Below are 17,396 nucleotides of genomic sequence, written 5' to 3'. Positions count from 1 at the left end.
AGTAAGCAGATAATAGTTTATGAGAAGCACAAATCCGAAGCGTCCTTACACGTTCTAAAGCCCTTCTCTCATAGGACAGGGCACAGGAATCGATCACTGGCCAGCAAGGGGAGGCAGAATAGCAGATGTAACCAGGATTCCCTGTGGTAATTATATAGCCGGCAGGAGACTGCGTTGTCTTTTCACACCCATGTTGAATTGAACTCCGAGATCTTGAGGGCAATAAGGCACAGAAACAAAATTTTTCTTCTAGCTTGGGTTGAGTGGGTCTCGCATGTAAGGTTGAACTTTCCCAGGGATATACGAATTGTCAAGTGCCAGTGTGAAGGAATTGTACCGGAGTGCGGAACGACCTAGTGCAAAAGAGATGGTCTGGACTTGGCACTTCACAGCATTAGCCCGGACAGTGTATTGAATTTCATGTAAGGGCATGCTCTCTGCCTCTATTTTCAGTAAGAGTGTTGCTTGGTCCAGCTTAGAGTGCCATGGGGATCCCACTGACCTGAACATCGTTTTCAGGAAGAGTTTGAGAGTAGTTTGGGGGCTTTAAGCACACTGATATAATATTGTATTAGGGACACCTGTAGTGTCAAGTCCGGTCTATTCAGTCTTATTTCCACCTTAACCTGGTGTTCTGGGCACCTGTAGCACGAGCTTGTAAGCTTTTACCTGGGCTGCAGTGATGGATTTTTCGAGTGCAACTGGGAAGGCTAAGTGGCCGTAAGTAATTGCTGGAATCAATTTTGATCTGAGAACTGTCAACATGGGCTCTGTGGATGGACTTGCTAGGCAATGGCTCAAACGTCGAAGTGAGAGAATTATTCTATTGATTTTTGGAGTTAGCTCCTTTATGTGTCGGAGTTAGCTCCTTTATGTGTTTAGCAGCTGTTGCCCTCTCTGTTAACTATACCCCCAAGTCGTTGTATGATGTGGCTGCCCTGATTCTGTGGTCACCCAGCCACCAGGAGCTTGCTTTTTGTGAGGATATTTGCCAAAGATTATTATCTTTGTCTTATTCTCATTAATTTGCTAGACTCTTTAGAGCTCTTTGGAGCCCCAGCCTGGTATGATCCTTGATCACTGTGTCGTCCACATACTGAAGGATGGCGAGGGTCATCTTGCCCCATCTCAGAGGTACTGGGCTGGCGTTTTTCAGAGCTTGCCCCAGGTCTGCTGTGTATAGGTTGAATAATAGTGGGGCCAAAACACAGCCCTGCATTAGCCCCGTGCTAGTTTCGACTCTCGAGGTTGCTGTTGTTGGACTTAGTTTGACCTTGAGCCATGTCCCCTAATGGAGGGGTTTTATTGCTTTTAAAAGAGTTGCTAGGATCCACCAGGATTCGAGTTTTTCCCATAGTCTACCTCAATGGACTCTATCGAAAGCTGTGGTATAGTCTATAAATCAGCAAAACAGGGGCAGGTTGTTATTCATTGCCGCTTGCTTAGAGAGGCAAGACAGTGCCAAGATGTTATTCATGGTGGAGCTTTTTGCCTTAAAGACAGTTTGATAAGGCGGAAGGATACCGTTCTTGTCCACCCAGTCCTCTAGGGCCATTAGTAGTGGACGGGCATAGACCTTAGCTTCGATGTCTAGCAGAGCTATTAGCCTGTAGTTTGCGGGGTTCCAATGGTCTCCTTTCTTGTGTATTGGGAACAGGATTGAACCTTTCCAGGATTGTGGTAGCATTGCTGCGGTGTGTGAGTGATTGTAAAGAAGAGTGAAAATTGGTGCAAAAAAAGCTAGAGCAGATTTAAAAACTTGGGCTGGGATGCCATTTGGGCCTCCTCCTCTGTGTAACCATCAAACTGACTGGCCGGTTTCGTCCTGTGCGCTCTTGGGTTGAGGTTAGATATCTTCGGTTGCCTCCTGAGACCACTCTGAAATGGGAGAGCCCACCTTGTATGATTCGCTTGTGTACATACCTTTCACGTACTGTTCCCACACGTTGCCAGCAACTTTAATCTGTTAGGGTGGACTTTGGGAGCTCAGGCTGATGATGTATCTCTATAACTTGATGTTATCTTTTTTTTGAGTAGGGAGAACACTTTAAGCCAATTCTTTTCCGTGTGCTGGTTTTTTAATCCCACACTTTCTTCTTATATGTGGTTCACAGGACCGAGGTGGAGAGCCTCTGTGATGAGTCAGCTCCTTTCTTTTTTGCCTTAGTTGCCTTTTTGAGGGCACGTTATTGTTTCAGGCACTTCCGTGCTCTTAGTTCATGAGACGGTAGTTTTAAATTGAGGCTCCTTCTTTGCTGGTGGGCATTTCCTGGGTTCTTCTGTAACTCCGCTGTCAGCATTTCGCAGTTACTTATGACGTTCCTTGTCTGCCATGTCTGAGGAACCTCTTCCTTTGCAACGATATACTCCTGTAGTCTGTTACTAAGATTGGAGGTCCATTTTAATCTTCTATGGGCTATATGTCTTTCCTCACCCAGGGTTGTGCTAATTGTTTCCCGGGTTTCCGCTGGTTCCAGGGTCAGGTTAAAAGTGGCATGAAGTGGCCTGTGATTGCTTTCCTCTCTGTCATCCACTACAAAGTCGCTCAGCTTATGTGCCAACCCTTAATTAATTAGAATGTAATCTATAGTGGATATGTTCTAAAGGTCGGTTTGGGTATCCATGCGGGGTGGGTAATTTATTTTATTCCATGAGTGGACTGTAGCTTGGAGTTTTTAAGAAGGGAAATCAGAGAGCCGGACTTCTTCCCATTGCTAGCTGCAACTGGGGCATGATCCAGACCTGTTGTGTTAAAATCTCCAGCAATAATCACATTATGATGCTTGAATTTAATGAGTATGCCTTGTCTTCATCAATAGTGCTATTAACAAAAAAACTCCAAAATCCACCTCTGTACAGCACAAATAGTGGAATGCAGGCAAAACCTCAGAGACGAACACTTGAAACGTATAAAAATCTTGTGTACGTAGTGTGATACTTTAAAATTGATCAGTTTGCATCCATTCACAATCACATATCTCCAAGACCTGACATCCACCCAGTGCTAAACCCTTATGTTTGATTAACAAAGTCAGCCCTAGAGGTGAGGATGGGCTCTTTACACAATCCAACAGTGCCTTCATAGTGGAATGAGAATTAGAAAAAATCAAAATTTTTTTGAAGATATGATCGATAGATCACAAGGCTAGCTTCAAAGTGTTTTATAGGATACCATTACAGACCGAGGGAGAAGGATAAAGAGAGAGAGAAACAGATAGAGAAAGATAAAAAGAGCGAGAGAGATAGAGGGAGAGACAAAGAGAGAGAAGGTTTACTATGCAAAGCCACTTGAGTTAGCTGCACGGCAAGACCAAAATATTCAATTGGGTTGACTGTATCATGCAGCGCGAAAATGGAAATTTTGTGGCATATGGCAGCACATTTTGTGAGAGTATTACTTCATCATTTTGTCATTTATATTCTTGTTAACACTGTCTGGGCAAAGGTTTCACCACATTAGTATAATTTTAATACCCTGATTCAGCATTTAGCAACTGAAACATGACCAGTAGACTAAGGCATAAAGTCAAGACAAGTGCCACCATAATTTTAGTAACTTTTGTTTCATTGGAGCAAGAAACAAATTTTTTTAAAAGTCAGACATGATGCAGCAGATGATTGACTATAGGGCAAGAGCGGCAAATCCATGACTGCAGAACAAACTGTAGAATTGCATAATTCCAATGCCCATAATAATAGGTGACATATATAATAGAATAAAGCATAGACACTCTAGATTTTGATATTTATCAGGCGGAGCATGTCAAAAACCTGCAAAAGAAGTGAGCCTTCGGGAATTTCTGAATTATTGGCAATTCTAATCTGTGCCTATTTTTCTTGTGGTGTCATGTTAGAATACATAAGATAGGCACTGTGTCAGCTTCACTTTGGCCTTGCTATTCACCTCATGCCAGAGATCTAAAGGTTGAAAAGTGGAAAATTGAGACTGTGTTAGATTGACATCTATAATCCTATACTAGTATGTAATTGACAAAAAATGAGTGGCGAAAAAAGGGTGAAGTATTGTCTGTCTGAAGAAGCATCCTGAAGTTAGTCAATAAATTAAATACTATTTTTGTTATTTCCAGATACATCGCAAAATGGAAAGAGGAAACATGAGTGTTGTCAAAGAATTTATCTTCCTGGGCTTCTCCAAATATCCAGAGCAGCACCTTATCCTATTTTTTGTCTTCCTTGCTGTATACATACTCATCTTAGTAGGGAATCTGACAATCATCATTATAGTAATAATGGATTCCAGACTCCATACACCCATGTACTTTTTTCTAAGCATTCTGGCCTTGATGGATGTCTGTTTCACCTCTTTAATAGTTCCCAAGTTATTGGTGGACCAATTGTCAGTAACAAAAGCCATTTCCTTTCCTTTGTGCATCACTCAGTTGCACTTCTTTATAGCATTTACCAATATGGACAGTTTCATTTTGGGTATTATGGGCTTTGACCGATTCATGGCAATATGTCACCCTCTGCATTATCCACGGGTGATGAGAAAGAAGGTCTGTATAACACTGGTGCTTTGTTCCTGGGTGATCGTCTCGCTTCACGCTTCAGTGCACAGTGTCTTGGCCTCCAAGTTAACATATTGTGATGCAAAGGAAATGCAACACTACTTTTGTGATCTTCCACCTCTTCTGAAGCTGTCGTGTTCAGACACCTCCATTAACGAGCTTTTACTCTTCACCGAGACTACTGTAATTTTGCTTACCCCACTGTTATGTAATCTTGTCTCCTATGTTCTAATTGCTATAGTTATCTTGAAAATCAAGTCCTCCGATGGAAGAAGGAAAGCATTTTCCACCTGCTTCTCCCACCTCACCTGTGTTGTCTTGAATTATGGACCTGTGCTTTTTACATACATTCGGCCATCCTCGGCCTACTCCCCAGAGAAGGACATGGGCATAAGTGTAATCTACACCATGGTGATCCCAATGCTCAACCCATTTGTGTACAGTGTCAGAAATAATGATGTGAAAGAGGCATTGAGAAAACTGAGGAAAAAAATCCAGGCGCAGCAATAAGTTTGGATGAAAATAAAATGTAATGATCTATGTTTCACTTAGTGGTTTAATGTTTACAGAATCAATACAAAGGGGCCCATTAGGATGGCGGGCGGATTGCCCCCGCCATGGTGGCGGTAGCCACCGCCGGCCTGTCGGTGGCGATCTGCCCGCCATCCTTGCTGCAATGACCCCACGCCATATTAAGATGGCTGGGGGTCCGCGGCGGACGGAAAGAGCGTCTGCCTCTTTTCCGCCCCTTGCGACCGGGGGCGGAAAAAGTTTAATATGGTGGCGGTGCCTATCAGACACCGCCAGCCATATTAGTATGGGCATTTGTCATTGCCATTGCCGCCACGGAAAGACATGCGGAGACTCCCTGCAGGGGCCTGTTGCGGGCCCCCAGGGACTCCGGGGGGTAAGTGGGGGGTGCACATTGGGGGTACCTATGGTGCCCCCCAGCATTTCAAAGGACAATGTGGCAGGCACCGCGCAGTGCCTGTCACGTTGTGCTTTGAAATGCACAACATGTATCTTTACCATTGCGGCGGGAGGGATGCGCCCGATGCAGTGGCGGGTGCATCCTAATCCCATGCACGGGACCCCTGCCCTTATGGCGGGCGGTCCCTAGTACAGTGAGTTATAAAATTCATAAAACACAAAAAAACTCACTCACAAAAAAACAGCCCACAATTAACAATATTCGAAAAATATAAATGTACACACTATATATCCAACAACTAGGGAACACATAGATCAAGCACATACAATGAATCAAAATCACATTAAATTACAAAAATATATAGAGCATCAGACATTACAAAAAACAAAATATACAATTCACAATTATATCATACAGAACACATACAGAAAAGAAGAAAAAGCGCTGACGCGCGCTTCGGAAAGTACCAAACACATTATAGAGATTCCTTCGTCAGGGCACACATTTCCTGCTTTGATCAGTATACGTTACCCAGGAGTGGTCATCAAAAAAATAAAAACATAATACTGTGTGCACATCCGGGCTGAAGAGACTGTCTGTGGGAGAAGAGTTTGAAGAGAATAAAAAAGTTAAAAACAGGACCAATCAGGGACAAACTTTGAGCAAGACATTCACAGTGTGCGCAGAATTGATACATACAATCAAAAAAAAGAAGTAAAAGACGAAATTAAAAAGAAAGGACATAGTGTATAAATATACACCTGACAATCCAACCATGATTTGAACCGTATATCCCAGAACAGGCATGTGAAAATCAAGAGAGAATATCCATCACCAGTATCATAAAGTACACCTTAGCAATCTAAGGGCACAGACTCTTTTTCAGAACCAGGAGTCTGAGTAGAACAGGATAAACCTCCTAAGAGACTGGAATTCCTGAATAAAACCAACAGGAAAAGATGTTGTGAGGACTGATCTGCGAAGAACAAGTAAGTACTGTAGAGATCAGCCAGAGGGCATGCAATATATCTGAAAACTAAAAGAACTACAGGAAACTGAATTAGCAGCCTAAGTGCAAGAAATGGGAAGAGATCTAGAGTCCATAGCCACATCTCTACGAGAGAGGGTCCCGGTAGCCAGGACACTACAACGCAGCTGAGTAAACCCAATTTACCATGTTTAAATAGGGACCAAAAATAGTGTACAGGTAGCTCAGTGAAGGACCCCAAAACACATACAGGAAAATATGCTCCTAGAGGCAAGATATTGGTAGAATCACAACATAAGGTGCAAACATTATTTGCCACATAAAGGATTGGAGATTATAGGGAAGAGAGGATTAAAAAGGTTATAATAATAAGTACATAAAACCTGGAGTGTAACTACATGAGAAGGTACACTCGCTTGGCAGTGCATCACGGATTCGCGCTTATTAGCGCTGTGTGGAAAGCGCGCTGCGCATTTTAAATTACCTGCTGTGTATTTATGTTATGATAATTTTTCTCTTATTCCTTGTTTTTAACTGGGGGTAGCTGTCCTCTTACCTGCATTTAAAAGTAGTGCACCACCGCTGCTTTAGCGGGTCCGGTTCTGGGGGCTTAGTATCTAGTTGAATTTCGGCCGCCATCTTGGGAGGGGTACTGACGCTTTTGGGCACCATCTTGAGCGTCCTAGTGGGGCGGACTTCACATGGTGGCCCTATTTTAGCCAATCCTTGAGCGCGCAGCGGTCTCGCGCAGCGGGCGGGCGCGCCTTCACTGCGCCTGATTCGTGCCAGAGTCCTGCCCGTCTGCGCCCGTCAGCTCTAAGGAGGCGGTAGGCAGGGCTCTACTCTATTCATGTGATATTGGTCTATCTTCTGGCAATGTCTCCGCCGTGTGGTTATACTAGGGATGAGCTGTTGGGTATTAGGCGGTCGGCCCCTGACTGCTTGCATGGACCGGTCAGCCCTTCGTGCGGCCCATTTGTTTGTGCCTGTGGCACCTGGTTTCTTGACGCCCCCTCGTTGCCTTCGGCCGTGGTGGGCTCTCCCTCGGCCAACCCATCTTGCCTAAGACCTCCGGTCTCCCGAGATATTACTATTTGGAATCTCAATATTCGATCTCTTCGGAAGCACTATTTAGAAGTCCATGACCTTTTAAAAGACGAGACACCAGATGTGTTTTTTATGACTGAAACTTGGCTTCAGGATATGGATATGACAGCTGTTAATCTTGCTCTTCCCCCTGAATATTCCATCTTTACTCATAATCGGGCATCCAGGGGTGGTGGTATTGCGATGGCTGTGAAATCCAGTTATCCTTGTGTCTGGAAGATAGTTGACCAGGCAGGATGTGAAAGTGCTTTTTTTAAAATCTCCTTCAGCCATCATTTCACCTTTTCTGGTCTTCTTATCTATCGTCCTCCTGGGTGTGATATGACCTTCAGAAAGGCTCTCCCGGAGTGTATCAGCTCCCTGGCAATAGGTTGTGCTAACTTTAGCATAATTGGAGACCTTAATCTCCATTTCGATTGTAGTCACATACCAGCTATTAGTAGTACTCTGGCTGATCTGGAGGCGTTCCAGCTTACTCAACTGGTCACTTTCCCCACCCATGTAGGTGGTCATATTCTTGATCCAGTATTTACCAACCTGACTGGGGTTAAAGTGGCTGGACCTAGTCCAGTCGCGTGGACTGATAATTTTTTTGTTAAAATCTCACTCCAGATTAGAGAGCACCTCTTTACGCCCGTGGACAGAGTTGTGCTCAAACGTCAATGGAAGAAACTCAATCTGGAGGACTTCCACCATCTTTTGGAGCTTAATCCATTAGGCCCTCTTCTTAATGTTGAGTCTGGTTATAATCTCTTTTCTGAGTGGGTTTCTCGGGCTTTGGATGCATTGATTCCTGCTGTCTGGACTAAACGCCGTTCTAGAGCTTCCAGCCCATGGTACTACAGTTCCCTGCTGCCCTTAAAAAAAAGCGTGCAAATTGCGAGAGAGGGACTGGCGGAAATTCTATGAGACTGAGAAAAAAAAGTTCTATTTGGCGAAAGTCAAAATCTACCTTAGAGCAGTATGTAGAGCCCGGGCTGCCTACTACGCTCAGGAATTTAGTAATAATTTGAACCCGTCCAAACTTATTTTTAAGGTCCTTAAGGAACTGACGGCTAACAGAGCTGCTGTGACAGAAAACTGCTCAGCGGACCACTGTGAAGACTTGGCCATGTTCTTTATTGAAAAGGTCCAAGCTATTTACCATGCTTTCCCCAAGCACTGAGCCGGTTGCTGAGCCCTCTAACCTTGTACCGACCGGAGGTCATGCCCTAGTCTCCCTTCCTAATCTTTCCTCTGAGGCATTTCTTACGCTGGTCAGCAAGGTTAAGTCTGGCTCGCCTGCTGATCCCCTGCGTCCAGCCCAGTTCAAAGATTCTGCGGATCTCTGCCTTCCTCCTTTGCGCCACCTTATAAATCTTTCCCTTTCTTCTGGTGTCGTTCCCATTCAATGGAAACAGGCTGTGGTGACACCTATACTGAAGAAGGCCACCTTGGACCCTCTCAAACTCGAGAGCTACCGCCCAATTTCGCTCCTTCCCTGGGCTGCTAAAATCACTGAGGCCTTTGTGAATGGGGTGCTGTCTGAACATCTCACTAGGGCAGGTATTCTATATCCATCTCAGAACGGTTTCCGCGCTGGTCACAGCACTGAGACTGCACTGCTCTCTATGACAGAGCACCTTCATTCCGTGCTTGATGCTGGTCAGACTGCGGCACTGATCCTTTTGGATCTCAGTGCCGCGTTTGACACGGTCTCACATAGGATTTTACTTCAACGTCTTGATGAGGCAGGTGTATCGGGCATTGCACTTGACTGGTTCAGATCTTTTCTTGCTGATCGGACCTTTAAAGTAGTCACCCCACCTTATGGCTGAGATACCCGCCACCCCCTCTCAACACAATCCCCAAAGATGGGAAGACGGAAACGGTTCTGAACTTTTGGAAGGCGGGAGGGAGTTACCCTCCCGGCCGTATTTATTAAAATATGAAACAAAATTAAAACGTTAAAATAACAGTTTCATATCATGTACAATTTCATTTACACATTACGATGTTCTTGGCTGACCTTAACACATCTCTAATACAAAGGTTCTCCTAGCCGATACTAAACATCCTGCAAATGCATTACTCAAAATTGAAATTGTACATCCTAACATTACGGGCCAACAGCAAGGTCGTAACCGGTGTCAGATCCCCAATACCAGAACTCCCCCCTCACTTGTGAGGGGCGGTCGCACAGAGGACTGTACCTCTGTGCCAACTTCCAATTTCCCTTGTCTTAGCGGGGGCCCCCTGTTAACTCGACGCCATCTTAGTGGTCGTCCGAGGACTCGTGTGAGGTGTCTAGAAGGTAGCGTAGACCCCCTCCCACCCCACACAACTTACCACATCTGCCGTCGCAGATGTCCTGGCCCCGGGAAATTCCCAGGAGGGGCCCTAGCCCCTCCTCCCCAGGGAGGGGCCTATGGCCGCCTTCCCTTTCGGCGTCCCCATCCCTAGAGGGGACCGCCTCCCCGTTTGAGGGGCCAATGGCCGCCTCCCCCCGGGCGCTCCCATCCATAATGGGTGACGCCCCACCTCTAGGGATCTTCTAATTCCTGCTCACCGATCATGACCTTACCGCCCGACCAAAATAAATACGACAATCTAAGACTAAAGTGGAGAAAAACAATTTATACTTAAGCAATTCAAAGTATAATCTCTACCGAGCATCAGGTGCCACTACTTTGCTGAATCAAACATGCTGAAAAGGAAAAATTATCAACTTTATTACACACCAAATTACCAACTTCAAAACAACCTGTAAGAGAAACAATATCACGACACTCGACTTTATTCCAACAAATCGCTGTCATCAGGGGCTGGTGGGTGGGTCAAAAATGGCTCTTCGTTCCGTCTCGAGCTCACGTGCAACGGGGAGGTGCAGCTTCAGAGCACAGGAACAAGAGGATGCTTCCTTGGCTTGTCGCTCCTTTTATCCTTCTTCGGGCGGGCGTGGACCCACCTCCAATCCGCCTCCAGGGCGTGGCTAGCGGCGTTGGTGTCTAGGACAGCCCCCTCTTGGGCGGGAAAAAGGCGCGCCCCGGCTACGCCGCTTCGGGCATACCAGCCGAGACTCGCCTCCCGCCCAAAATGGCTTCCCGGGGGGATCGGGGTACTCCACCATACGTTCGGGGGGACCGAGTGGTCGCCCCTTTCCATATGGCTGAGATACCCGCCACCCCCTCTCAACACAATCCCCAAAGATGGGAAGACGGAAACGGTTCTGAACTTTTGGAAGGCGGGAGGGAGTTACCCTCCCGGCCGTATTTATTAAAATATGAAACAAAATTAAAACGTTAAAATAACAGTTTCATATCATGTACAATTTCATTTACACATTACGATGTTCTTGGCTGACCTTAACACATCTCTAATACAAAGGTTCTCCTAGCCGATACTAAACATCCTGCAAATGCATTACTCAAAATTGAAATTGTACATCCTAACATTACGGGCCAACGGCAAGGTCGTAACCGGTGTCAGATCCCCAATACCAGAACTCCCCCCTCACTTGTGAGGGGCGGTCGCACAGAGGACTGTACCTCTGTGCCAACTTCCAATTTCCCTTGTCTTAGCGGGGGCCCCCTGTTAACTCGACGCCATCTTAGTGGTCGTCCGAGGACTCGTGTGAGGTGTCTAGAAGGTAGCGTAGACCCCCCTCCCACCCCACACAACTTACCACATCTGCCGTCGCAGATGTCCTGGCCCCGGGAAATTCCCAGGAGGGGCCCTAGCCCCTCCTCCCCAGGGAGGGGCCTATGGCCGCCTTCCCTTTCGGCGTCCCCATCCTTAGAGGGGACCGCCTCCCCGTTTGAGGGGCCAATGGCCGCCTCCCCCCGGGCGCTCCCATCCATAATGGGTGACGCCCCACCTCTAGGGATCTTCTAATTCCTGCTCACCGATCATGACCTTACCGCCACAGGCCGGATAGTTGACCGGCTATCCGGACCCCCCACAAAAACTCCTACTTAAAGGTCATGGCTGCAAACTCTTTAACCAAGCTACGAGGTCTCCTATGAGTAAAGTATTCCCCACCCGGGACAAATGGACTCCATCCTCTAGATACATATGGTCCCCCCTGATACATCCATGCGGAATAGAATGCAATGTACTTGTACGGAACAATCTACCAAGTTTGTTATTCACCTTCTTCACTGAATGATTTAAAGCAGACACAGAATTAGCCCCCCGCCACACCTTCCGTGGAATCATATGGGACCATGCAATCGTGCACCCCGGAACCCTTCTCGCCAACCAACTCACTGTGGATAGTATCAACTCGAGAAGTACTCGTCGACCAGTGGTCACCAAATCATTGCCCCCAAGATGCACTATGATTACAGATGGCGGTGACCTTGTCCGCCCTAACAAACCCTCCATAAAACTTTGGAACTGGTCAATACAGAGTCCGCCCCTTCCGTAGATGGTCACCCTGTACCCGTATTCCCCAGCCATGTGAATCATGTCACCTGCTTTGAATACGTCTGCGGCACGCCTCACGTATGAGTGGCCCACGACCCACACCACTCTTTCCTCAGCCGGTGATCTTTGACAGCTGGTTCCCAGGTGTCGGGTCGACTGCACAGTCCGCCCCGCCTCGTACGCTCGCGACACTGTAAACCAAACAAAACAAGAAGCGTGAGTGCATGACATAGGCTTCACAACATGTGCAACCGCACATACCTTTTATAACAATTCGAGGACCAACGCCCCAACTGTTTCACTTTTTCCACACTCAGACCCCTGGCTGTAGCCTCTGTAGCAGCCCCTATCCGGAAGGAATGGGTCCCAAACTCGCACGGGTTCAAGCCCGCCGCTGCGATTGCCATCGTTAGCACCCGCTGGAACTGAAACCTAGTCAGTGGGGTGGCGTCGGCGTGCCTCAGCAAGCTTCCCCCCCATGATGCCGCCCTCTGCGCCAAATACTCCTCAACGCATGCTACCGGGCACATGGGGGATCCCGGAATCCGCTGAACCACTACGCTGTCCCCGATCGCTTTCTGATCGGTCTTGGACCTGGCAAATGAGACTACCATTGTCTCCCCCTTAATTTGAATGTGCTCCCGGCACAGACCTCCCCCCGTATCCTGCTTGTTCCTCGCTACCAGCTCGCTTACCCGCATCGCCCCATGGAACGCTAATGCAAAAGCGGCCCGGAATAGCACTGTCTCTGATTGAGATGAACATGTCGCAGGGAGTACGGACAGCAACAGGGCCAACCTTTCCAGACCTATCGGGTGCCTCTCATCCACTCTGCAACCCTCACGGCGTTGCCACCCCCGCAGCGCCTTCTGTACCAAGAAAGACGCGGTGGGATCCTGTATGCCATGGGCCCGTGCCATGAAAGAAATGGCGGCCCGGTGCCTATTGGCCGTAGCCACTGATTTGCCTACCTGATGTAATGATAACAAAAAATTCAGGACATACTCCTCTTGGCCCCAAAGCTCCCCCCTAGCTGAACCCAAAAAGGACAAATAAGAACGGAACGCCCCTTCATAAGCCTTCCTTGTCCTGGGTGCTAGACTCTCTCCCACGAGGTCTTGTAGTCCGGGGCACCGAGAGACCAGAGAGCTTCGGGAAATGGTGCCGCCACCGGGTCCGCTGAGGGCAGAAAACCCCAGAAGGCCTGCATACGGGAACGAGAAAGCGCATCAGCTGCCTGATTTAACACCCCTGGCACATGTCTTGCCCTAAAGTGGACGTTTAGTCTCATACACAGCAGGACAATTTCCTTCAACAGTCTCAAGATCCATTTGCAGCGTGCTGCCTGACTATTGATACACTCAACCACGGTCATATTGTCCGACCAGAACACCACTGAGCGGTCACAAAACTCCTCAGGCCATGTTTTTAAGGCCACCAGAATAGGGAACAGTTCGAGAAACCCAATGTTACCTGTCAGCCCACTCTCGTGCCACCATGCCGGCCAGGTTCGTGCTGACCAATGATTACCCAAGATGGCGCCAAAGCCCATACTCCCTGCCGAGTCAGTCCACAACCCCAGCTCCACGGAGGAGACCGCTGGTTTGTTCCACACGACACGACCGTTGAAATCCGCCAGGAATGCCAACCATATGTGCATGTCCTGGCGGACCTCTGCCGAGAGCCTTGTGCGGTGGTGCCCTTCCTTAAGGCCGACCATGGCTTGAGCAATAGAGCGGGAAAAGGGGCGAGCCATCGGTATCACTCTAAGGGCAAAATTCAGCTGACCCACAGCCTGCTGCAACTGATGTAAATTTACCTTCGTCTCGCTAATACATGTTTCAAGCGATGCCTTAAATTTCGTTACCTTTTCCTTAGGCAAACGGAAGCACCCCTCTTCGGAATCGAGCTCTATTCCAAGAACCTCGAGCGAAGTAGCCGGGCCCACTGTCTTACCTGGTGCCAATGGCACGCCAAAGCGATTCATGAGATCACAAAATTCCTTCAAAGCCTGTGCACATTCTATGTCCCCGGCTGCCCCCAGAAATAAAAAAAAAAAATCATCAAGATAATGCATAACATGTGTAAACCCTGTTATTCTTGTGAACGCCCATTCCAAAAAACTACTGAATTTCTCAAAATACGCACAAGAGATGGAGCAACCCATTGGCATACATTTATCCATGTAATAGCATCCCTGAAACATGAAACCAAGGAGACGCTGATCATCTGGGTGTACCGGGAGCAACCGGAACGCCGACTCAATGTCTGATTTGGCCATCAGCGCTCCGGGCCCCATGCGATTCAACATGGCGACAGCCTCATCAAAAGATGCGTACCGCACCGAACAAACTCCCGGGTCAATCGCATCGTTCACCGAAAGACCCCTTGGAGCTGACAAATTATGTATCAACCTGAATTCCCCAGGGTCCTTTTTGGGGACCACTCCCAGAGGCGAACAAACAAAATTAGCAACTGGCGGCATGTCATATGGTCCGGCAACCCGACCTCGGGTCACCTCCTTCCCAATCTTTGCTTGTACCACCGCCGTATTCTGCAGAACCGACAGTTGGTTCCTACATTGCGCTTTACCCTGAAAATCCCCTGCCGGGATGCGGAAACCATACGAAAAACCATCTCGCAACACCCCAGCGGAGATATGATCCGGATATTCGTTCAGCCAAGGAATCAGTGCCATGATATCAATCGGGGTAGGGAGAGGCGCCCCTCGGACTATTTCAGACCTGTTTGGCGCCCCCTCTACTTCCCGTATCACCAGTTTTGGCTCTGCACATGGTCTCGGGGTGCGAGGACTGCCCGCACCCTGCACATTCATGCCTAAACCTGCAAGATCCCTGCGGCCTAGTACATTTGCCTCTGTTAAAGCTCCAGCAGACCCCTTTTTTACCTGAGTTGCCATTATTCCTTGTGTGCTGATCATTGCTTGATCCCGCCCGAAAGGGCGCCCCAGACGAATGGCGGGAAAACTCGACCATGTTTCCCCCCAAAGATGGCGACTTCGCCGTGCCTGACTTCTCCATTTTCTGCCAGGAAATGGAGTCGAAACAATCCCACGTCAGGGATGAGTCGTGCTCCTTGGACTTACGAAATATGCTATCGTAACAAAACCATTGATTGCCACCATATGTTTCATAAAATTCCATGATACGTGTCTGATACACGGCTAATTCCACCAATAATTCGGGCCTACGTTCCCCCATAATTGCAGTGAACATTCCAAACGCTCTGCCCCAATTGCCTATCGATTCATCAACTCTGAAACCGGCCATCTTGGCGCGCCATACACTAGGATGCAGAAACTCTTTTTGGTTTTTTACATGCTCAATCTCATAGTGATCGGTCAACAAGGAAAACATGTTCACATATTTATCAGCCCATATCCTTTCTTTTAACTCAATCGGGATATGCTGAACAACTTTTTCCCTCCTTGAAGGTACCGATCCCTCCCCCGCAATCGGCAATGGCTGCTTACCTGAACCGGCCACTGTGACCGTAGTTCCTGCCGAACCAACGCCCGATACTGGTTGTTCCACGGGAGCCTGCGGGGAAACAAAAGGACACGGTGCCTTCGCAGCATCTTTCGATTGCCGCAACTGCTTCATTATCGCCCTGGCTTCATCAGCCGTGGCCCCCTCGTTCTCTTTGCCCAACCATGCCGCCAACTGGGCAGCCAGCTCAGGAGGCATATCCTCCCCGTTCACAGGAGTGACTACCACAGGGATTGGTTGCCCCGCGTTCGGGACCGGAGTCGGGGCCTCGATCGGGGTGACCGGGTGCGTTGGGGGTGCTTCGGGGACCGGGGCCTCCCCACCCGACGCTCCCCTCTTGGCCCTTCTACCTCTCCCGTTAGGGACCACTCCCGGCAATGCTGGTCCGTTGACCCTCTTAGGTCCCCCTGCACCATTCATCACCGCCATCTGCTTCCTCATATCTGCCATGTCTTTCATCAGCATACGAAGCATCTGATCGGTCCCGACCCTCTTTCCGACCTTCTTGCTAGGCATCGTCCGCGTATACTCCTCAAGGTCCTAGGCCAGGAAGCTCCGAACTCACTGAAAGAAGAAACACAAGATTAAATTCTCAAAAATGGCTCTTCGTTCCATCTCGAGCTCACGTGCAACGGGGAGGTGCAGCTTCAGAGCACAGGAACAAGAGGATGCTTCCTTGGCTTGTCGCTCCTTTTATCCTTCTTCGGGCGGGCGTGGACCCACCTCCAATCCGCCTCCAGGGCGTGGCTAGCGGCGTTGGTGACAGCCCCCTCTTGGGCGGGAAAAAGGCGCGCCCCGGCTACGCTGCTTCGGGCATACCAGCCGAGACTCGCCTCCCGCCCAAAATGGCTTCCCGGGGGGATCGGGGTACTCCACCATACGTTCGGGGAGACCGAGTGGTCGCCCCTTTCCATTTGAGTCCAAGTCCCACCCGCTGCAGCTGGGTGTGCCGCAGGGTTAGTCGTTGAGTCCCACATTATTTAATCTTTATGTGAGACCGCTGGCGTGTGTCGTCAAGCAATGGGGCATTACTATGGTCTCGTATGCTGACGGCACTCAGCTGGCGGTCGTCCTGAGTGGTGACTCCGACCTTGACGCCCCCAGATTCCGGAATGGACTCTCTGCAGTGGCTAGCTGGATGAATACCAACTGTCTCCAGTTAAACGCTAAAAAAACGGAGGTCATGATTGTGGGCAAGCGGACTGACCTCTGGGGTGATACATGGTGGCCCCCTGAGTTGGGTGTGACTCCCATCCCTGTTATGGAGTTAAAAAACTTGGGGGTATGGCTGGATCCTGCCCTTAGTTTTTGTGGTCACACTAAAAAAGTGGCGGCCACTTGTTTTGGCATCTTACGAGGGTTAAGACCTATTCTGAGGTTCTTTGATCCTTCCACCAGGCAGTTGGTTATACAGGCCTCCATTTTATCTCAGCTTGATTATGCCAGCTCGCTCCTATTGGGAGCCAATCAGGCAGAGATTGCTCGGTTGCAATGTGTCCAGAACGCCGCAGCCAGAGCCCTGGTGGGCTTACCTAGATTCTGCTCTGCGGAAAGTACCATCCGTTCGCTGCACTGGTTGCCTATGGCACAGAGGATTCATTTTAAGACCTTGTGCCTCTCTTTTAAAATCCTCAAGTTGGCCTCCCCCAGAATCTTTGCAATCTTCTGGTGCCTTATGTGCCTGCCCGTACTTTGAGATCCTTGGGACAGAATCTGGCAGCTGTTCCTCGGTTCAGGCTGTGTCGAGCTGGCGGTCGGTCCTTTAGGGTATTGGCCGCTAAACTATGGAATTCCCTTCCGCTACATATCCGTGAAATGGATGAGCTCCTGAAGTTTAGGAGGGCTATTAAAACTAATCTTTTTCCTCATTCTGCTTAGCCTCCTTTCTGTGCACTTTTATCCGTAGCTGCTGTGTTGTGTTTGTT

At 48.5% G+C, this 17,396-nt stretch overlaps 1 protein-coding gene across 1 annotated transcript; it reads left to right on the top strand.

Moving 5' to 3' along the window:
• Window positions 1-4,100: 4,100 nt before the first annotated feature.
• On the top strand, window positions 4,101-5,039 carry LOC147673450 (olfactory receptor 1f45-like). Its single transcript, XM_086945504.1, has one exon. The coding sequence runs from the start codon at window positions 4,101-4,103 to the stop codon at window positions 5,037-5,039; it is 939 nt and encodes a 312-aa protein (XP_086801630.1).
• The last annotated feature ends 12,357 nt before the right edge of the window (window positions 5,040-17,396 follow it).

Source organism: Lissotriton vulgaris, chromosome 12 (assembly GCF_964263255.1).
Source record: "Lissotriton vulgaris chromosome 12, aLisVul1.2, whole genome shotgun sequence".
Taxonomy (NCBI): Eukaryota; Metazoa; Chordata; class Amphibia; order Caudata; family Salamandridae; genus Lissotriton; species Lissotriton vulgaris.
This window is presented reverse-complemented; position numbering and strand designations above follow the sequence as displayed.